The sequence below is a fragment of the Spea bombifrons genome, chromosome 8, assembly GCF_027358695.1.
Source record: "Spea bombifrons isolate aSpeBom1 chromosome 8, aSpeBom1.2.pri, whole genome shotgun sequence".
Lineage (NCBI taxonomy): Eukaryota > Metazoa > Chordata > Amphibia > Anura > Pelobatidae > Spea > Spea bombifrons.
This window is the reverse complement of record NC_071094.1, coordinates 28,312,561-28,337,195: the sequence shown is the minus strand read 5'-3', so window position 1 is coordinate 28,337,195 and position 24,635 is coordinate 28,312,561. Positions and strand designations below refer to the sequence as shown.

General features: G+C 34.5%; 1 protein-coding gene across 1 annotated transcript in view; it reads right to left on the bottom strand.

Moving 5' to 3' along the window:
- TENM1 (teneurin transmembrane protein 1) overlaps positions 1-24,635 on the bottom strand; it is a 243,912-nt gene that overhangs the window by 125,327 nt on the left and 93,950 nt on the right. Inside the window, exons 5-6 of the mRNA XM_053473912.1 lie at positions 3,961-4,201; positions 306-359 (exon numbers count right to left, since the gene is read on the bottom strand). Coding sequence (XP_053329887.1) covers positions 306-359; positions 3,961-4,201 — 295 coding nt within the window. The remainder of the gene's footprint in view (positions 1-305; positions 360-3,960; positions 4,202-24,635) is intronic.

Below are 24,635 nucleotides of genomic sequence, written 5' to 3'. Positions count from 1 at the left end.
ACATTTTCTTATTTGCAAGTCTAACAAATGAATTACCAGAATGTTTTCAACCAATCGTACTAACATTTGGATTATATCTGTAATATTCAAATTTATATATTATGGGACTTGTACAAGAGTTTTGTATATGCCATCAAATCATTTAATTATTACTAAATTAAATTAACATATAAACAATTATTCAAGGACATGTTGTTCCATGTTCTCCGCTTCCCTAGATTGGAGACTAGAAGGTCAGAGATACCCATTGTGTTTAATGCCCACAGTGTTTTGAAGAAAATAAAATGCATTAAGGGTTTTATTACCTTTTTCCTGGTTCCAATGTGGTCAGCTGATACCCTTGAATCCTCATTGTAGACCTGATGCAAAGGGATACAATTCTAACGTAAGTAAAACAATGAAAATTATTGAAATAATGAAAAGTAAACAATACAAAGAAACACATTAACCACAATTTACAAATGTAAAAAGAGCACAAACAAATCATTGTATTAAGAGCCAGGCGATCAAGCAGTTCAGTGGTTTTTTTTACGTTTATTAGACATCTATTAGACAGTTTTTTATTAAAAAAGGAAAAAGGGCGTAAAGTGCGATATTGGACATGGGAATGTACATCTGCATGTCTAAGGTATTGTTACATTAGCCAGGGTCATTGTGTGTGGACTAGAACATTTTAGGAGTTACAGGTCAAGCTTAACTAGCAAACACTTGTATAAAGCCAAAGGTAATTCAAGTTTGAGTGAATATATAAGTTGCTTGTTCAGTTTTGTATAAGTGTGCATGTATATACAGGTTGTGAACTCAGTAAAGTTAACCCCTTCACTCAACTGATGGCTCAGTCTTTAGTTAGTAGATTTTCAACTATTGTTAACACCATAAGATGTCAGAATTATGTTCCAGAAAGCAGAGTTCATAGAAGTAAATAAAGAAAAGGGTTGGAGGTTGTATTGGATAAAATAGGTATATTTCAGACAGAAGGAAATAACAAAAAGGGAATATGTAAATAAATACATTATGTATAACATGTAAAGATTTTATTATATACTTAATGAATATTGCATATAATTTGTATAGGTTTCTATACATTTCTCTACATTGGACTACTTCCTTCCCAAAATAAATAGTTTAGTGCAAATTGCATTGAATTTGCTGACCTCTAAGGTTTACATAAGGTATGTTTGAACTAAAAGCAGAGATCATTAACTATTCTACTCTTTAAAAATCTCCTATGTTAAAATCTTCTTTTCTGTTAACAACCCTCAAAATAATGAAATAAAATCTACTTAGCAAGTATTAGGTAGATTCCATAAAATGCAGAACAAAACCGATCAGTGAAAATATATTATCTATATGCCATTAAAAACGGAATGATAAGGAAAATTAAGACGTATGCAAAATAAGGCAGGGACAAATATACATACATTATACCTTGGCCATAGAAAATGAATGTTCTATTGTTTCTCTAACTATATATATAAAGCTATGGTTCCATTGTAGATGCATTTGCCTTGTCTCTATCCTTTGTTTTACCTCTGAGTCCTTGTGGTTGGATTCCATTGGTAGGGTACAAGATCATGGCAAAGTAGGTAGTCATACAACACATAGTAGTACAAACAGGACACTGATGATGCAATTATACACTATAAATCTGCCTTATACACACTATGCAGCACAAATAAATACTGAATATCTCCTCAAATACACCATCTGCACCCTGCTCACACGCATTACTCATCCCAATGCAATTATTGTAATATTTCTTCTGCGCCTGATGTATTCTTCCATACTCCTGGTCCACAAAAGACCTTAGCAAATGATAATTGACCAACACAAAATAAGTATCACACAAAACTATACTTCAAATCAGATTTTGTTATAAGACATTGAAGTATGTTTGTCTACCGGTTCAGTTTTACGGATCAGTTTTAAACTGTTTAAAATGCAAAGGATGGCAAGGCTTTGAAAATGCATTTACATTCCGTATTGAGATAAGTAACAGGAATGCTTAATTTGACAGTGCAAAGGCTTCTATTTGTTTCTTTAGAACGCATCACAGGTTATGCATTATTCCAAGCAAATAATAAATTACTCCTTTCCAAAGCTGTTACTTTAGCTACTGATGAATGAAAACATCCCATAAAACTTTTTTTTTCAAAGATTACTCAAGCATTATTCATGTGATTATACTTAAATAAGTACTTTGGGTCATATTTTATGGATGATAGTGCTAAAATATTAAGTAAAAACAAACAAAAAGAAAAAGCCACACTCCCGGTAATATTGGAGCTGGAATTGGAACCCAAAGATTAATTCATGAATAAGATTACGAATACATCTTAAAGTTAACTTTTTATCATACACCTATAAAAGCAGAGAAAGAAAAAAAAGAGTGTGTATGGCACTGGTCTAATAATCGATAATAAGGCTCTTACAACACAGATGGACTAGGTAGACCAGACAGTCCATAACAGTAAAACTATCTATCATTCCTGAGCAGGGCTGGACTGGGAATGGAAAGCAATTCTAGAAATATTTGGACATCAGTACCATATATTTTATAGCCTGGTCAAGCTTATGTGCCAGAAAAACCAGAAACCACAGGGCCTCTGGCGAAAAGAAAGGGCTACACGGTGCCTCAGCTTCACAAGCAACATGTTCCACAATACCACCTTTTGCCCCTAAACAGCTTGTCAGTGCTCTCAAGCAGCTTGTCTGTGTCATCTTTGTCAGCCTGTCTGTCCTGTCTCTGCCCTTAAACATCCTGGATGTGCCATCTCTACCCATGCCACTTCTGCCCCCTAAACAGCCTGTCTATGCTACAGGCTGTAGGTAACACACGGGTTGGAAAGTCTCAAGGGCACTGTGGCTGGGAAGTCTTCTGAAAAAACGTGACTGGATGGCACCTCAGACTCAGAATAGGGGTTTTATGAAATGATCTTGTAATGTACTTGAACTCTGAAATTGTTCAGCACGTCCAATAAAAGCACATGCCTTAGGTCTGATGCAAACCTGATAAACATCTGAGCATGAAGGGAGAGAAATTGCTTACCCACATCAACACATGCAAAGATAGAATATGACTGCAGATAAGAAACATTCAGCTCTTCTAGTCTGGCCTTTTTTCCTGAAGACTGAAATCTTAAACCTGTAGTCAATCCTTGGTCAAACCTTAATCAATCCTTGGTCTTGTCCTAGATTCAGGATAGTGTTATGCCTATCCCATGCATGTTTGAATTCCCTGACTGTATTACCTGCTGACTTCCATTATCTACCAACCTCTTGGTAAATTAAACCTTCCTTAGATTACTAAACCTGATTTTCTCGTTTTAGATTAAAACTTTTTGTGCAAAGATTTCTCTTGCTTTGAAACAAACATCTATTCTGTACCTCGTTACATCCATTTAATTACTTAAATGTCTCTATCACATCTCTCATGTGTGTTGCATAGGTTAAAGAGATTAGGAATGAAAGTATCAGAACCAGAGCAACAGACATTCTTAGATTATTGACTGTATCTACATGCATATTGTTACATACATATACCGGTAATTAGACAAAACCCACCATTTAACTATGTTTCTGGGCTAAAATACAGAGTAATTCCTATAAGCAAGGGTATGTTCTCTTTGCATAAAAACACAGCACATAAAAGCAGTGTCATTAATTGTTACCCTTTTACTTCTTGGCACCTCTTTTGACAAGCTACTGTTCTGGACTCTTTATGCTGGTTTAGCTCGCCATAACTGATGCAGGGGAAACACTTACCTGGCCAAAAAAGAGATTTGTACTATACGTGACTGCCTAACTAATAGTTATTTTCTGAATCACTTATAATTTCATTCTAAACATTGCATAAAAAGTAGGAAATATGTATATGTCATGATTCTTTGAAATGAAATAAAAGCACAGACTATTATTTCTCAATCTAAAGAGCGGTTTTCGAATATACTTGGACCGTACCTGGTCTCCAGTGGGATGTTGCTGTTAAGAACCCAGCTGTTATGCAGGTGCACTGAATCTTGAGTACTAGAGGGAGGATTCGAAGCAGCTGGACTTGGCTGACTGCGCAATGTCATTGAGCTCCTCTGGAGAGTATCCAGTGTCTGGGAAGTTTGTCGGCTACAGGTGCAAGCATGTGGCGGAGGTGGTGGAGGAGGAAGGGGCCTGAAGGTAAACTGGTTCCGTGGGCTACCAGGGATCTCTGAAACAGAAAATAACAAAGACAGAAAAAATGAAGTGTTAGATATTTGAGCTAATACTCACCCTAACAGATTAATAGGCATTTCAGAACTGAGAAACGATTTTTAGAACCAAGAAACAGTGTTTTTTCATATTTGTATGACTTGTATGATTACTTACTTCATACCTCTTATGAGTGGTAACATAAGTGTAACAAAACCAAGCAAATGAGTGTGACGATTTTTAGAGTAAAATTTTAAGGGTGAAAAGGAATGGGCTAGGGGTAACTCTGTGCCTTTTAAATCTAAATCTTGCCAAAACTGCTCTATCGTTGTTTAGCAGAATCTCAAATTGGTAGAATGAGATAAAATTGCTAGTACATGGCAAATAATTAAGTGACTCTAGCTGATATTCTTAACAAAAATAGAGAGACAGAGGCAGGTACTTAATATAATAATATATGATTACGATGATGAAGAGCTCTGTATAGCTTGAAACGCGTAAGGCGTGTAACACTGGTTCCCGGCCTCTTCTGTCAACCCTGTATTGTTAGGCCTTCATGGAATAATTACAGTTATTCTCAGTATCCTTGTTAAGGATCTTTGTGATTTTTTTTGGACCCTATTTGTCTCCTGTAATGCCGTGGCCTGCCTTCATCCGACTGTTTCTTCACCTAGTCATGTCATGTCTACATGTACATAGGTCTTTATGACCACTATGAACATCCACTTTGCATTTGTATCTTTTATCAGATGGTTATAGATGTGTAAGCAGGTCAGTGGACATCCCTTCACTGGAAAAACCTGAAAACAGTATATTTTATTTCATGGAGGATGGAAAAGCTTGAAGTTGTACATTGTTTTTGCTTTTCTGTCTTTAATACCATATTGGAATGTTAGTTTATGACAAAACTGTCAAACTGTAATTTTCAAGAAATACCATAAATCAGTATATTGTACATTTAAATGTTTGTAAGATGTGTTCTACAAAACTAGGAGCCGAAAACCCACATCTTATGAATACTTATTTAAAAACAATTAGTCAAGTTATAGAAAAATAACGTGAATACCAAAATTTTTAATGACATTTTCTAAAAAGAAAATACATAAAAATCACAGAACATTCTCTAATAAGGTATCATCCCTTAAAAGAACTAACATGATCTAAAATACATTGAGAGTAACAATATTTATGATCCTCTGTGCTTTTGATATTTTATGTTGAAAATGTGTTTTTTATATACAAGCTATTAAAAAGCCTACAGCATTTAAATCATGAATGCAGTTTAAGTATTTTTTTTCAGAAGAACCGTATAGTAATAAATGTTAAACTGCATGCTGTAATACCCAAATGACTGAATTATTTTTATCTTTATGAACGTTACATTCCCAAACTGGTGAAAAAAAGAAAAGGTACAATCACTCCTTGTAAAAAAATAAAAAATAGTTTATACTAACATCTAGCATAAAATCTGCCTTGACAACATGGTCATTACTTTGACGGCCTACATTTATTTCCCCATGGATACCAATATCCTCTGAGTAAGATTACAATAATCATAAAATCTTTATCTCACTATCAAGTGCTACAAAAAAAAGAATATTTTGCAGGATTTCATTAACCCCACACCTCAAACTTCACGCAACAAAATAATAATAATAATAAGAATAATAATAGAATAAAAAAATGAAGAAAATTGAAAAAATCCCACTGAAATATAAAATAATTTGTTTTGAGGTTTATATTTTCATATTAATAAAAAAATAAAAATATAAAATAATTATTTATTGATGCAGTGATTAAAGGTTTATACTGCAGTAGTAGCGGAGGACTTAAATGTACAAGCAAACATCATTCAAATCATTGACGGAAAACAAGAACATACAAATGACCAGCATATTTAAAATGACGCGTGAGTACTACAGATTTTTAGCATTAAAAGAAGAATTGAGAGGTTTGAAGAAAAGAAGCGGGAATTTATTATTACTTGCATTTCACTCAAGGTATTATAAGTAAGCACTACACATGTTAACAAAACGGAATTAAAAAGAACCACTGAAATGCTCCTACTGGATAAAGTAGACTTTAAACCTTCTTTGGATTCTATTTAACGTTTCCATAAAAAGTATTTCCATTGTATTTATTATTTAGTCTTCTCACCCACAGAACAAACAAAAAAATTCTTTAAGAGCCTTGGCCAGATTCACACCTAGAAGAAAAGACTATTAAAGCCAGATTTTCAAATACAACACCAAAAATCTCAGTTGTTTTCAATTCGTATGGTGTAGCTTTCCATCTTAGACCATGAAATGGACTGTATATTGATTTTACCCTCTTCTAAATAAACCTCATAAGCTAAAACTCAATTTTCTGTAAGACCCTCTCAATTTTGTTCCTCAATGTAAGATTGTTCTTCTATTGAGTCTTGGGGGTATATTTACTTAGTAGTGAAAAGCATGGAATGATTACATGCTTTTCTTGCACCAAATAATCTAAGAAACGAACCACAGAAGACAGACATAGTTGTTTGTTTTAAACAAATACATTATAGCAACGAAAAAAATATGACAACCTATACAACACTTGTGTAAACTCTTTTTTATTACACTCTAAATATATATATATATATGTGCTAACATGGCAACAATATATAGCTAATTGCCAACAAATGTATATTATAATATTACTAATATCATTACTGTTTAATTTGTTTAGTTATTTTTTTCTGATTGTTCATAGGCAGAGGTAAAATCGTTAATCACAATGGATTTTTTGCCATCTGTCGATATATTTGCAATAGCACATGGAAAAAAGTGGGAACATTCAATTTCACAGTTAAATTTCCAAGTTTTGCCCTACCCTAGTATACAAAAGGTGCTACGGATCCCAACGTTAGGTAGTACAGGGGGAAAAAATGCCATTTATACCTCTCGAAAAAATTCACTAGTTTTCAGTACAGGTGCAAAACAATCCAGAGGAGGAAAAATGAAAGTATTCCTATAGTAGATCTCCGTAGGCTTTTATTATGCAAGTTTACCCACAATGGATTAAATGTGAAGCAGAAAAATAACTTCAGGTAAGAACGTCATTACATATAGGCAGTTGCTAGTATTAAAGTTTCTTATTTTGCTTGGTGGACGTGAGATTCACTTTAAAGCTATTTATTAAGGGAAAATGCTATTAAAAATACAACCGATAATGGCCATTACATTAATTGAAATATATGTATCATTTTGGCCCACACAGATTGCATGACTGACCACATTTTATGATACATTGAATCCTCAGGTTTTTTTTGTTGCATAGAATATAATTTATAGTAATCATAAAAATAGTCTGTACTAATTAGCTAGTACATTTGTTTTTTTTTTTTAATTTTATGAACTATTCAAATATACTTATGAATGGAATGGCAAACTGAAACATTTAATAGGACAGGTTTTTCACCATTTTAATTCTATCAATTGAAGTTTTATTACAGAAATCTGACATTTAGAGTTATTTTTAATGCTGGGCCTGTATTGCGTGGACTCCTGGGCTGTCTAGAAATACTCTTTGCTGTGATTGTTTCAAAAGCTGTATGTTACTGTTGGGATTTGAGTGTTTATGTTTTGTGACGGCTGCATTGACTATTAAAAAGCAATTTGGCTGACATTTTCAGTCTTTTGTTGCTAGTGTTAATTGGATTGTTCATCAAGCATCAACTCCCCCATCAACTGGAAAAATTACAGGACAATGTCAGCTGATCGTAATGATCATTTAATGATTTTTGCCCTGTTGGTAAGCCAGGTTCGTATGGATGTTTGCGTGATTAGTTTTATATCAAGATCTGTAATTAAATAACCGAAGCATAAACAGCTCACAATATGAAATCAGAACACATATTTAATAAAGAAACCAAAGCTTATTAAGTTAATTATTACTAATTAAAAAATAATCATTGTTTTGCAGTAGATGCTTGTCAACTCCTTAAATATTACACAGCAAAATGCATTTCTTTTTGTATCATTGCTGCATTTTGGGGATCGGACACATTGAAATGATTGCGGCATATACATAAACCATTACTGGTACTAATAGTGTTTTAATGTTGAATTTTTTTCCACGTTATGGTTCATCTGACAGCAGACTTTGAATAACAATTGTTTGTTAGAACTGCATTGCATTGTATGCAGATAATTTCTAAATGCAATTTACTGGAAGTGTCATACAATTAATGTCATGCCTTATAAATGTAATTATAAAAATAATAAATTTAAAGTTAAATAAATGCCAAACACTAACATCCAAATGAAATTTATATACATAACGGTAAACGTAACATATATCTTTTTTTTTCTTCTGTTTTTCAGAAATATGCATATACATCATCTACATAACTTACATCTCTATAACATTATAATGTATAATCTGTTTAAATTGAATAGTTTCATTCAAGGATAGTATATTACACTATATTTCATACTTATTTCAGGTTTTGAAATGATGCCACCATCAAAATAGATATTATGATGTAAACAACCAATATTATTGAAGTTAAAAACTGCATCTTTATGATTAAAAGTTTCATCAAAACACTAACACATAATGTTTTTTTTCTGTTTAAAGCTACTTTGTTGAGCTCATCAGTTGATACTGATAATTAATTCATTAATAATTAAAACACATAGTAGTCCACTTCTTTATATAAACAATGGCATTATATAATAATATTCATGAATCATATCCGCTATGTCGTGTACTTATTTATTAGTAAGTGAAAGTAAGGTCAATATGTCTCACGGAGGAAGTATAAAACATAACCTTTACTAAAGCGTGACAATTAATAATTACAAAACATTTGGATGCTAAATATCGAAATCTCCTCAGTGCTGGGGTTTCCTTATTACAATGGAGGATTTCCACCATACCTGGAAACTATCCTCCGGGGGAACTCTGGGTCACAGAGCAGCACGCCCCACTCACTACTCACTTCCCTTTCAACAACTACGTGTGCCCTGCTACGTCAGCGGGACCTCCTATCTGCATCCTACAAGGGGGGCTTCGGGTAACTGGAGCCAGAAAGGTCCCAGGAATGGTTTCCACCAATGTACTAATACGTTACCAAAAAAAAAAAAAGAAGAAGAGAGAATTTAGTGAGGAAAAATTGGTATGGCATCTTATATTGATTCATAAAACCTTCAGAAGCATTTAGAACCATTAACAACCCATATAACACATGCTTTATTTCAGATTCATCTACGGCCTGGACACATACTTGTCTTAAAGGTAATTTGTGCTATGAAGGAGCTTTCAGTTACATAAAATGTGGGTGAAAATTATACGTAAGCAGTGGTTTCATTCATTTAGTAATCAGAAATCCTTTGCATGGCCTCAACTGCATATCACACTTATATAACACTCTTATTTATTTGTGTGCTGTATTAAGTATTGTTTCTATTTTAATTAGGTTTTTCTTCATCCCTATAAGCCAAAGAAAAAAAAAACTGTGAAAAACAAGAAAAGGTGTAATTGCTAATTGAGCAGGTGTATAACCAAGTAATTTATGTTTCAGAGTTTTTCTGAAGATAAAAATATACACACTGAATGTTTCTGCAAGGTCAGGGCACGCTTACAGTAACATGAGTATTATGTTATTTCAACGGAAATTGTCAAACATCTCTGATTTTAAAGCAAAAAACACGATTTTGGATAAAATTGTTTTGACCAATGCTAATTTAAGTTTTTTTAAAATGTATGGCCGCAACCAAATTTAACCTCAATTTAGTGGCAAACACAATAATCAGGCAATGTGTTAAATAACATAATCTGTATCGTGCAGATGATCTGTTTTAAGAATTAAAATTATATTAAATGGTTGAATGATAAGGCAAACCTTGTTTTTGGTTAGGTTGTTGTTTATGGTAACTATGGGAATAAAGAACTGGGGCAGAAAACTGCTTACTGCTCACAATACAAACACATCTAAAGACAAAACCTCCAATTGCACAGTAAGCATTTTTAAGCAAGGTCTTTTTGTTGTCTCTGCCGTTGTTTGTTACATTCATCTGAAACTATGGCCTGATCCCTACATAAACATGCCTAGTAACTTCCTGAGTATGCTGGCTTTGGTGATCTCCCATCTCGATAGAGGTGAACGGGAGCGCCGGAGGACAGGATAGATCTAAATGCCCACCCAGGCATGAAATGTCTTCCCCTGAGGCTTAATAGTACGCTGAGATGCCAGGAACCTCCAGGACATATAAAGATTAAGTATAATCCTCAGGTTAATTAAACTTAATTACAATCGTACAAAAGTATGATGTGTACGATAGGTTTGTTTTTTTAATTCACATTTTTTGCAGAACCTGAAGTGATATGCCAACAAGTGTTAATATGTAACGAGATGTGTTTTTCATGAATTGATGTATAAAGATACGCATTGCTAAATGTTGGTGTTTGTCTATTATATGGTTAGTGGTTAATTAATGGAATCCAAAGTTGGTTTGTAGCCTTTGACAGTTGGATTCTTATGGATATTTATGGCATGTGTAACAACACTGTGCCAAATACAGTATACCCCAAAGACGTTTCATTTAGTTTTTTTCTAAAATGTTCAAGAGCATTTATTGGAATAAAGTTGAGAGGGTTATTAGTCTCTGCCAACATTTTGCGATAATACTGAACTGATTTTTTTAACATGATTTGTTATCACATTAACTGTAAGGGCACTAACTGAACTCAAGGGTAAGATAACTGAAAACAATAAACATTTGTAGCTATATGCATGGTACAGTAGGGAAACAGATTATTGTAGCTACCTAACTGAGCCTCCTTTGGGTAAGATAAGCAGGCTCTGAGACACCAAAGCTTAGTAGCAGCCTTAAATCTTAGTCAACAGGAAAAACACTTTATGCTATGTTCTCTTTCTAACCAGCAAGATCGAACCTTTAAGTCTTGATCATTTCATATTTGATCTGATTCCTTGGCAAAAATCCCTTTTTACATAGTGGTGACAACAGGAAAGAAATGCTCTAAGCCTAGCGGACAGTGGAGTCTACATATTTTGTAATTTAAGAGTAAGGATGTGCTAAGGATAGTAATAATATGGAACTAAGGGTTACAGCGATAGAACAAAAAACAATCATATAGGTTTAGTGACAGAAAGGTTTCAATTCCATTATTAAACTTCAAAGTGATTTGTCATTTTAGGATCTTTGAGAATTGATATGTTTATAGTTTTTGCTTGAATTCATTCTGTATGCCTGGCTCCTACATGATTTGAGGCTTGAACCCAACTAACAGACATTTAACAGAATAGTTAATAGACAGACCAGCGTCCCACAAAGATACTTAAACGCAGCAATAGCATTTTGATAACCTTGCATTCAAGGGCACTTGAATAGGGAGGAATAACATTTTGTTATCTCAGGAAATGTATTTTGTAGACCTAGTCTGTACTGAAAATTTCGGCTAGGTGTCATGAATCCCACTACATATAGAGCATCCAAAGACAGAGATATATCAAGATCCTTTATCTGATGTTCAGCAAATCCAAAACTAAACACTGGCATTTTAGAACTGCTTCTAATTTTGAAGAAAATAAATATCTTCTAAACCATTTAAATATCATAGGTTGGTCTGTTTTTAGCTATAAGCTGAAATTTTGTGTTTAGTATGTACACTGGATTTGAGGATATAGAACATTTTTGTAGACATCAAATAATGCCTTAATATTTATTAGATGTGAAATTGGGTTTTACTCAATCAGCAAAATCCCCAGATGTAAATATGAGTATCTTAATACCTTAGGACTATATAATTAGTCTCTACATATCATATGGTTATGCCATTATTATGTGCTTATTATACAGAATCACACAAGTTCTAGTTAGAATCATTTATTATTGTTGGAAGACATGTCTATATTATTATTATTATTATTATTATTATTATTAAATTACAATTTAAAAATACTATCAATCTGTTTTATATGAAAACACTGTGCATTATTTGTGTTCTTACCAGTTCACAGAAGATATGATCAGAGGGTCATATGGCTAAAGCTAAGTGTTTCATGTTTTATACTGATTCCCAATCTTTTTCCTTGTCTACTTACTAATATACTATAGTTGAAAGCCTCTTAAATACTAGTTACTCAGTAAAGGGTCTTTTACTTTCTCTCCTGAGATGGTTGGATTTCCATGACAACCAATACAAAATAGTTTGGTAATCATGACTACATGGGATCTAAATGATGGCCTATTTAAGAGTGGAGAGAGGTAACTTGTGTCACCCATACTTACGGCATGCAATTCTAATCAGCAGAACAAGTTCAGCCTTTTCAGGATAATAAAGGTAATACAATATCAGTATGAGAAAAAGAAGAGAAACAGGGTAGGGAAAACAAAAATTCTGTTCAAAATAAAAGTAAACATACAGTGATCAATTGAAGGAAGACACACATGAGAGATGGATGCCCTGTATCTGTACAGACAAAGTGGTATAACTTTGAGCACAATCATTTTTCGTGCCCAAAATGATTGTTTTCTGCACATTTTCCATCGTGCTGCTCCCACTTCCATTGATTTCAGTACTTATTGATTTCAGTGGAGATGGAGATCAGGAACACAACCCATGGGATACTTGTATTTCTACAACTACTATGAGTTTCCAGGATGTCAAAAAACTTTGGGAAGGCTGAATGTGTTCCTTTGGGGCTGCAGCATTTGAGGTAGCAGGGAATTACGTTAATAAGCTCCAAATGTTTGTTTACACACACAACGTTTGCTTTTACACATTTAGTTGATATTTCAAGATACTGCAAGACCCGGCTGGCTCAGGGCAAGCATGGATGAAATTGGAAGTCAGAATTCTGCAAGGAGGGCAGACCTTGCAGAATTTTCTTAGGCATGGGTCATCCCTGGGCCATCTAAAGATGTCCTACATTAGTGGCCTCACATCTTAGTAAATCAATGCACATAATGTCCATATTGTTGCCAGCACATAATCCCTCGACTTACTTTGGGGAAAAACAGTGTGCAAAACATGAAGCTGCTATGAGATCACAGAGATTTAAATTGAAATCCAGTTAGGCCTGGGCTGGCCATCTGGCATTCCAAGTATACTTCCCGACACAGTATAAGCATAACTGATTTATAAAGTACCAACACAGAAATACAAATACAAACTACAGAAATCAACTTTCCTTCAATACACTGAAAAATCGGTAGTCGATTCCTTTCAACTAATTGCATTTACATCCTACCAATTAATTGAATGCAACATGTTATGTATTTCGATATATCTATGCGTTTTAAAAGTTATACATCAAATACCAAATGTATTTTAGGTGTTAACACGAATCTAGTAGAATAGTCCGATCGGAGTATCATTACTATACAGTAATAGCACTATCACATGTTAATTAGGAACACCTGGACCCAGCTGGATATAAACTGCTTAATAATGTCTCAGTTTTGCCTCTCTGACAAGGGACTGAACAAGTATGTCTGAAGATATTTTTTTTCCAGATTTAATGAAGCGTTCATTAACATGGCACTGAGAAGAGACCTACGTTCTTACGTCAATAACACGGCTAAAGTAAGGAAGCTCTCTACAGCAACTGAGTACGAGCTATAGAAAAGATAAATTAAAGTTTCCTAGAAAATTACATCACAGAAAAAGGGTTTAAATTGCTGTTTACCAATTAATTAAATACATCACCATCTTAACAGAGATTACAAACTTTTGCCCTATGCTTATAATGGACCCTGTGCTGAAAATCCACACCTCATCATGACAATTGTTTTATTTATTAATATTGGTTAATAATAATCACAGCAATTATAATTAGCATTAATTAAGACAACCACTTTAAGCTTATCCTTCAAAGAGGTCTTGGTTGGCCCTTGGTTGGCCCTTATAATGCATTGCTAAATCACTGACACTACTTGAATGTCCTCTCGTTGTATGAACTGTGTATTATTTGAGGTCACCTCAATCCTTCTTCTGGAATACCAACCATATTTTTAGCACTTCATAATATACAGTAGTGCAGGACTACAGTCAAATATCAGTAATGAACATAAAGTGATTGGCATTTTAGATTTCTAAGATATCTTGCTGTCTCCCTGAAAGCTAATCATCTCTTCACCTCATCAAAAGACTGTAATGGAAAAAAAAAACATTTTCTGTCTAGAGACGCATAGCGCTATAACATCTAAATTATTATATCTACATTTTGCAAGTGTATTACTTTCTGTGCTAAACAGGTCCTAATGTATATATTATGCAAGAAAAAATGAAAGCTCATTATACTTGGTAAAATATATTCTGATATTAGTGCCACATAAAAAGCTACAAATAATAAAAAGCGAGGCTATTGTTTCTATTCACAATGTGTTTGAATAACATATATTGGAGATTGTATTCACTTGGCATTTCATTGTAATATTTTCCCTTTGTTTTTAGATTGCATAATTGTATATATAACAATCCTATTTTAAAAATATGGCAAATATGATTTGCCATTAGACAAAACCTTGTGAAGTTTCAGGGATCCAAGTAGCACATATTATTCTTAAAGGAACAAAATTATAAAAAAGATATATTTTCTGGCCGACATGGATAGTTCAACATCCATGATTGCTTTAGTGGCTCAGTGGGTCTGAGGCCTTCATCTGGGTGGCTACCAAAAACTGACAACCAGACTACTGATGTATTTCTCCATTCTTTTTTTTAGAAATGGCTACTGTGTATGTGCAAAATTAAAAATTAATTAAAAATAAAAAAATTTGGAAAAGATTAATAACACCATCACTAAATTGTGATCTTGACCTTTTCACGGAGTAGCAACTCAATCAACTCACTGGGATCCTTTCCATGGCCAGACCCTAGTGAGTCTCATTAAAAACCTATTACGTTACCAAACATGGGAACTCACGGTTCTTTATGCTGATGCGGTAGTACAAAATATGCTTGATATTGCTATAAATCATAGTCTATTCAGCCCAATTTGTTATTGACAATAAGAATTTGTTTTACTCCCAGACACATATTTTGTATCATTTCACAAAAAATAAAAAGTATTTTTTCTAAATTACATGAAAACAAGTATACGAATAAATAATATGAAATATGAACCAAGCATATTTCCAAATTGTATGGGTATTGAAACAGATTCATGAAAATCTACAGAATTACATATAGGCTTCAGTCTAATATACTATAAATAATTCTATGCCACCAAGACTTCTGCTACTTTTATTCTTAAACCAAGGAGAGAAACAGTGACGGTTGGGGAGGGGATTTTAATTTTAAGAAACATAACAGCTTGATCTGGGATTGCCCAGTTTAAAATAGAAGAGATTTGTTTTAACACAGAAAAGCCATTTTGATAAAGGCACAGTTTAATCAGGGCTTACACACATTTTATGGATAAGCAGTTCCTTACTTTATAGCAGCTGGAAAGTCCAAAACTTTCTCTAACAATAAAGAGAACATATTCATTCAAGTTTTACCATTATTTTAACAATCAATTAGCAACATAAGCACAATGTTTTCATGAAGAATTGTTAAAAATTGGCAGTATTAAATTAAATGTATATTTAACGTGGCTTTAGCTTTTCTAATTATCGCTTAGAATTATCAAATCATGATGGTTAAAAGTAATTTCTTTTTCTACTTAGAATTTACAATAGGTTACAACTGTTAACCTTATGCCAAGAGTAGATAATGAAGCTACTTAAGTGAAAGCCAGAGAACTTTTCAGTACTGTTTGTTACCATGAAACTACTGAAATAGCCTAAAACATCTTCTAACAGAACGATATCCAAATTGAAGACTGCAAAATAGACGTTATTTTACAGGAATTTTCTAAACCCATAAGATCCTCAAATATACGTCTTAAAAACACTGGACACTGTTTGCCTTTAACATTCACAGGAATGAGCAGGTTAAAAAAAAAGAAAAAGCAACCCTTCAATGAATCCATAGTTTAAAACTAGAGCTGTGCAAAAAGCAAAAAATAAATAAATGTTGCTGCGGGGGTTACTATGGAAACCTCACAATTTGAGTTTCCCAAGTGGTTTTCCGATGTCAACATCACCAAGCATGGTACTAAAAATGACTGCGGAAGCTCTGCCACAGAAGCACTGTGATCCACAGAGATCACCATGCTGCTTTCTGGATGTAGGTGAAACATTTTGGCCTTAACACAGGTTTAGCCATTACAGGGAAAGAAGCACTGCTGGCCAGGAACAGACTGTTCCTATTTACACTCCAATGATGTTTAGAGTAATGGCAGGAAAACGAGGAGCAGAGCGTCTGAATGTTTTTAATCTGCCATAAAATTCTATGTTTGATGTATTCTGGCCTAGGCCAAACTAGGCTTAGGGAGGCAGGTCCAGGGGGTGCTGGGGGCACTGCCCTGGGTCAGGCCTAAGGCAGCACCCAATGTAAATATGTGACTGGCACCAAGTGTGACAATCTATTTTGATTCCTGTACCTCCAAAGAGTATAAAAATGTGCTGCTGTCAGCATCAATATCCTAATTTTTGCAGATTTTGACACTACAAGGGAGATGATATTCCACCTGTCATGCTCTTGGGGCAATGTTATGCAGCACAACCAACCATATGTATCACAAATGGGCTATTCTGCACTGTATATTAGCTTTTTGTGAGGCAAAGAGCTATTATTGTTATTATTATTATTATACATTTATACTTGATCGACAATTCACACAGTTGTGACGCACCAAAGCTGACAATGCAAAAGAAAAACTGGCATTCATTCATATAATCATGATGCATCACTCATTTGCCTTTATTCTGATATAAACAGTAAATATTTGTCAATCAACAATCATCTTGGATTTTTTATAGGTGTCCTCTTATCGCGTATATAAGAAATTAAGGAACGTGGGCATGAGTTGCTGCAGATGTACTTTTCTAAAAAAAAATTCTAGTGCAAAACTGTCTAGCTCCAGATCACGAAGAATCGGGGATTACCCAATTTTAAATGTTCCTTAGGGCTGGTATGTTGACTCCTTAATTGTAGTTGTTCACATTATGTAAAATTGTAGTAAAGGATATTAAGAAAGGAGATTATGCTTAAATATGATTTATCACCCACAAGAATTCTATTGAGTAAGCACCAAGTGTCATCATTAGTTTTATTAGACGTAATTAATAATGACAAAAGACTAAATGACATTGATTTATAGCTGCCTCTAGCCATGCTACAGGTGCATGGCATGTTTGATATTATGTAAATTATTTAATAGATGAGTTGTAAGGATACATTCATATAATATCATCATGGACTAGTTGATTTTTGAAAAGCTTATTGTGCTCGTGAGAGATGTTATGGAAAACATGAATTGCTTGGCAGTGAAAAGCTTTGATTTCTGAATCTCTCTCTCTCCCTCTCTCTCTCTCTCTCTCTCTCTCTCTCTCTCTCTATATATATATACCATTGCAGAACAACATTATGATTCATTTACATATAGCATTATATAATTGTGAAAGAACTATAGTACATATTTTTTTTACTGTGCATATTTTGCGAATATCTTTGTATATGCATGTGAATAACAATTTGTTTTTGATTCTGTGAAAGAGCCTGAAACAGCAAACTATGGGGGTGTAACTAGAAACTATGGTGCCCTGGTGCCAACAAATTGCCACATCCATGGTAACACACACATACAAGTACACATTCATGCTCACACACACACACAATTACACATCCATGCTCACACACACACACAATTACACATCCATGCTCACACACGCAAGTGCACATCCATGCTCAGACACACAAGTACACATACATGCTCAAACGCACAGAAGTACACATAAAGGCACGGGCCCTATTGCAGCTGCGACTGCCAGTGTCTGCAGCAACAGACGAAATTTGAACACAATGTGAAAAGGGAACACCACAGTGTTTATTACCACAATCTTTTCAAAATGTTGTGTTTTTGTATCGGGTGCATTAGCTATACATCCATCATTGTTAGAGCAAGATTTCACTATGATTGTCATACAACTCTCCTTTTGGTAAACAAACCCCAATGTCTCGTTGACAAATCAGCAATGTTCCCAGTTATGATAATCATTCTTCTGGCAAGGGAGTGGTGTTTGACCATGGCCCACGCCTTACCCACTTAAAGTGGCACTCCATTCATCATATTCTGTGTGTCAGAGATATTTTCTGTCAAACACATGTCAATGCATGTGATATACTTACTGCCATTCAGCTCCACTGCTGGATCTATTCAGAGCCCTGTGATTTCACTGGGATCCTTTTTCCGGCCACTCACAGAGTACTTTAATATGCATCTTTGTTTAAGGAGGTATCAGGTATATTAAAATGTCCCTTTATGGATTTCTGGGGCTACCCCAACCCACCCACACACAACTAGCCACACCTTCACATGTGGCTAGCCCTTCCCACATACATGCATTTAGCCCTGCCCCTTGTGAAGCCAACCCACCAAAAGAGAGAGAGAGTTCCAAGTAACATTGAGATGAAAAAGGTTACATAGTATTTTTATTTCAAATGATAAACATAAAGTTATGTAATAGATATTTGGCTTTTTATGCAATTATGTATTTAATAATTAATAATAATAATGTTTTTAAGAACAACATGTTATTTAATAATGATAAGTATTTTTTGTGTTCAATAAATATGTATTACTTTCCAAAACCTTGTTGATGATGAGACAGCTGAAATATTATCTCAAAATGTCAGCATATATTTTGTGTTCAGCTTCACAGAAAATAACTAGTTATTATTCTGAATGCTATAGTCAATTATTGCCATTTTCTGAGTTGGCTTCCTCGTGGAGATAAATTATAGAAATTTGAACCCCAAAAGAAAATCACTGTTCTGAATCGCCCTTAGATTGTTCTGTGCCAAACACTCTAATTTTCCACCTTCTATCACATAATGAAAGGACCATATTGTGTATGTATTAGAGACACAGAGAAATAATGATCATCCTTTCCTTCTCTTTTATTCTCTGTATCTGTTCTAAAAAATGACAGCTACTACTCAGATTTGGAAATGTGTTTAGAATTCTGTACCATAGCTAAATAGCTAAAAGTGCTTTATTCATAATGGAAAGCCTTTCACCTCTCCTCTTGTAATGGCGAGCAGACAAAAACACCAAAGAATTACTCCTGTTTGCTTCCTTCTGAAGCTCACATAGAAGATTAGTAACAAATGGTCTTACAGGCAAAGTAACTTTTCTTATTTTTATCTGTAAATTCATGAACATTTTATGTTTTTCTTTTGTAGCTCCACGCTACTTTTTCTATGTACTTTGACATGTATTAAGATGCCCAGACAATTGGTTATTTTTGTTATGAAATATAATTTCTTCAAAATTTGTTCTCCATTTTTCTGCCTTAGTAATTTTTATTCAAATGCAGAGATACTATATTTGCCATAATGTGCTAGTTTTGCCTCAAAAACACTTTTTCTACAGCTCTTCTACTGTTGTCATTTAATAAATTCACCATATGCTCCGTTTGTCATCAACGTAGAACATGCTGACAGTGACAATCAAAATCTGTCTTTGAGAGCCAATATGGGAGAAAAAGACAACATGAGGAAAACCATTTGTGTAGAAAACCTATTAAATGTTGAAGCTGTAAGAACTGTGCCATGAGTTCTAATATCCTACAGAATTGGTATCTTTCTCCAGAATAACAGTAGCTCAGTCACTTATATGTTAAAATAGCAATGTTAAAATAAAAACTATATAGGAGTCAGGATAGTAGACCTCTAACCAGTCTTGGAATGGCCATCTAACAGGCCAGGCTGCTGGCCGACATGACCATACACTGTTGCAGCGTGTGCCAACAACTGAATATGCCCAATCATGCACTACATGAACAAAAAAACGCATATCCAGACACTGGCCACACTTATGTAGTCAGACAGCCACTGGCCTCAACGTGCCAGGGTCGTCCCATCATTCAGTCCGGCCCGCTAACAAAACATATTAATGAAATATTAGTATGATGCTATGTTTATGCCAGGACATCTTAAGGATTACATTTGGGGGTATTGAAGGAATACAATGACATTAAAGAGATAGGAGCCTTACTAATCAGCTATTAAGGAGACGGGCTTTCTGCATTTAAATGTTAAAGTCCTTATAACTAATAGGTCTAGGTCTAGCAATTGGTTATTTACATATGGATCTAAAATGGTTGTTTGAAACTTTTTTATACTTTATATAACTCCTATAACTTATTTTTTTCTCATTGTAGATGCTTATTATGTCCTGTAGAAGTGTGTTTAAGGCATGATGTGCCTTGCTGCTGTTTTAAAAATTATACTCATCCTCAGAGTGACTTTTTTTGATATACTAAGGCTCTTCTATACTGAAATAAGTTATGACTTACATAAAATAATTCCACAGGGGCGATCCATAAATAGGCCACAAGCACGTGAAAGAAAAGTACAACATGTGTGCTTTAAACATTTTTGTCAGTTCTGATGTAATTTTTGTGGCTCAAAATCTAGATAACTTTCCAAAATTTAGATGGAAATATTGTGCACCTTTTCTTTGCTACCATATTATTTATACATTGGCAGAATCACATTTTTCATAGCATATTTACTGTTGCTGATTGCCTGTTCTAGGATTCTAAAAGACAAAATAAATAAATAATCAAAAGTAAAACTTTTTACTTGTCATAGTGAAACTCTGGAATTTGCAACGAAAAGCACACAATCACATTGCAGACTAATAAAACACCTAGAATGCATTTTAAGGGAGATGCATTATATATTGGACACAAAAGAATATGATACTAACATGTTAAATCCAATTCAATTGTAACTGCTCAGAGCATGGAAAGTCCAATGCTGCCTTTTTGTTCTACTGGAAAAGGGCAAGTTCCATAATGATGACATAAAAATGTGGCACCCTATGGGGATATGTAACTAGTAAATCTTGCACAGAGAAGACCAGTGCATTTCAGTTACAATCTCAAACTGTGCTTGGCATTTAAAAAGAATAAAACGAGTTTTTAGAAAAAGATCATTCATTTTTTAGTAAACAAGACTATGTGATAATAAATCCTTATGTTTAAATAATAACTAATTTGTCTCTTTACTAACTGTTGTTGATTGGTTCAGGCAGCCTTTGCAATGTGGCTTGTCATTCTACTAAGCGTGAAGGTGACATTTCCCCTTTAACAGGCAAGGCAACCCCAAATTTCCCCCGAACAAAGTAAATGACTCACTTTGCTAACTTCTGTGAAAATCAGGGTGCCTTAAGATATCATTAACATACAATAAATGTTTATCATATGGAATGTATAATATCATTATACTCATATCATTATACTCAGTTGTCTCTGCACAATATTGGTTTCCATATGTTAGTTTATATGATAGAATACAACTTCATTTATAATCCCGTATGGGATTGATTTCTAAGAACGGGCTATAATATAGTCACAATTTCTTTGAATTACAATTCTACATAAACACTTAACAAAATGCTCCTAAAATCAATATGACTACAAGAAACCTCTTTTATATATGATTTGCTAACTATAACTCATCCATATTGTGCGTCTTTGTTATTAATGAGTAGCACTCTTGTGAACATTTATGATGACCTTGCATTTCTTTATGAAGATATAACCTACCAAGTAACACACAGAAAAACATTTAGGCATTATTGTCTGTTTAAAGGGTATCTCCAAGTGTTAGCTTCTCCTCTGGTTAATCCACTAATAGTTTCTAACTTTCGACTAAGCCATACTGCTCATTGAAAGCCAACCTCTTAAGGCTTTATTTATCTTCAATTTTATTAGCCTCAATTTTTTTTTTTATCCTGGCAAGGATGTTGACTAGAATTACTTTGGCCAAAGCAAATGTTTACAGGAGGTAATGCCAAATCAATTCAAAATCAATCCCAAAGGGCCTTCTACAAGTTCCACCGGTGAAAAAAAAAAAAAAACATTTAATGTGTTGGATGCACAACAGAAAACAAGGAATATATAACACACTGACCTTGAAGAGAGTTTAAGGTTATGTAGCTATTTAATTGATATTAGAAAGGAAAGGTCTCTTAAAAACCTATGAACTTTCTATACTTAAGTAGATTTGGTATAAGAACTGTTCTCAGCTATCTCAATTCAGGCGCTTGCACATTTGTTGTAAACAAAATGAGGTCATAAATGCAATACATAAAACAGAGGTCAGCGCAAAAATCATAATAAATAATAAAATGATAAAGATCATAGTTTTTTTTATAGTAACTGATAAACAGGAAGTGGTTATGAATGATTTCCTGTTTTCGATGCACATATCAAATGCCTTGTCAGCTTCGGCACGTCTAAGGCAGTAACCTTGGTCAGGTGTAAAAAAAATACTCCTATCTTGCAAAAGCTTGGTACTACAAAACCTAAAATCTGAATATGAAATATAGTGAATTATGACTTTAAAAGTGACGCAACTTGTGGAAATACATTGCAGAGCATGACATATAAATGACTTACGAAGCAAAGTGTAATTACCGGACTATGTTAGTTAAATGGGGAAATGTTTTTTACAAAACACTGCATAATGCCTTTGAATGCCTTCAAGGGCTTCATTTTTATTCCATTTGGTAAGAAAAACAGGATTTTTTTTCCATGATGGTATTTTTATATACCCTTGCATTAAAAAAAACGGTTGCTGTTAATGTTCTTATTAAGCCTCAAGAAACCTAGGTGCAAAGGAAAAATACCCTGAAAGCACAAGCTCTGCATTCTAAAGTGTTCACAAAAAGCATTAGCCCTCTGGACAAAGGTGTGCTCTTCATGGAACAGCATATAAAGTTAACTCGCCCTGTAAATTGTCTATTAGAACTCCTTGCATTATACAGAAGACTGTAAAATTGTGCCGCGTGGAAGACGGTAGAAAAAGCTGCAAACCTCTCAGCAGCTTTATTCACTTGACATCAAAAGAAAGCTTTCGTGAGCTGTCTCCAGGTTTTCAATGTCCTATGACAGGGGCGTCCAACCTGCGGCCCTCCAGCTGCTGCAGGACTACATCTCCCATAATGCTCTTTCAGCTAAGGGGCAGGCTGAGGAGTATGGGAAATGTAGTCCTGCAGCAGCTGGAGGGCCGCAGGTTGGACGCCCCTGTCCTATGAGATTCAGATCAAAATCACTGTGCTATTTCATCTAGGATTGACGAAAATTAAGGCGTGCATTATGACCAGGGATGGAGAACTTTTCTTCACAGAAACAAAAGGTTCTGTTTGCCTCCCTGAACGATGTTAGCATAAAGTGACAGTTCTCTCCAGGTATATACTGTAATAAGATGCAGCATACATGCGCAGGTGAAGGCTTTATCTTTTTTCTCTACCGGACATTTTAGAGCTCTTTGTAAAGAAGTCTATTATCCCTTTTAGTGGACCACCATTCAGACCTCAGACACCCTTTCTTCCTATGTAAGGTACCTATGAGGTCTTATCTAGTTCTTCATCTTACTCTATAAATGTCGCTGCACTGAAAATCTTTTAGACCATTGTGTGTGGGACTCATACCGCAATATAATTTTTTGGGGTTAAGAAAGCTCTGAATATAACACTTCTTTCTTAAAGCCAGCAAAAAGTTTGGTGCTGGCACCCAGTCACCAGTTTTGAAGTTCTTAATATTTTATTTTTTACCATTTTTGAGGCCATATCTTTGGAATTGTCCCTATTGGCCATATCTTTTCATTGGCCCTATGAAAATATCCAGTTATTATTCAAAACAAAGCAAATGAATCATAAAAAAGACTATTATGAAACAGAATACACAATAACAATAATAATAAATATCATCACACATATTCACATGAATGTCAAATCAAACTATGTGATAGAGAATGGCATTATGCAGGGCCGGCCTTAGGGGTGTGCGACCTGTGCGACCGCACAGGGCGCCATGGCAACAGGGGCGCCGCCCAGGACTTAAATTATAACATCGTTTGTTTTTTTTTTGTAACTTTATTTATTTAACATCCTCCATGTTAAATAAAGTGAGAAGGAGCAGAGGGGGGAGATTTTTTTTCCTTTCTTTTTTTTTGGGATGGGGGGGCGCGCCAGAGGAGTAGTCCGCACAGGGCGCCAGAACACTTAAGGCCGGCTCTGGCATTATGCATATGGTCAGCTCCAGGGGAGCAAAAAAAATAATTTTAGTTTCTTGGAGACTAACTTCCACATTTTTTTTTGCCTCTCTTCCATTGTTATCTTTTATGAACCGTTAAAATGAATCGCAAAATTTCTTGGCACAAAGGTTGTAAAAACTTTTGCAGATCTTTCGATAGGCCGGTGGCAAGGATTGTTGCAACATTACTAACATTTTCCAAAACGCTAGGAAATAATTTTTAAAATACAGAATTACTGTCAGCAGAAATAATAAAAACGAAATGGCAGTCTTTACGGGTCTTTCGAAAAAGTCTGTGTC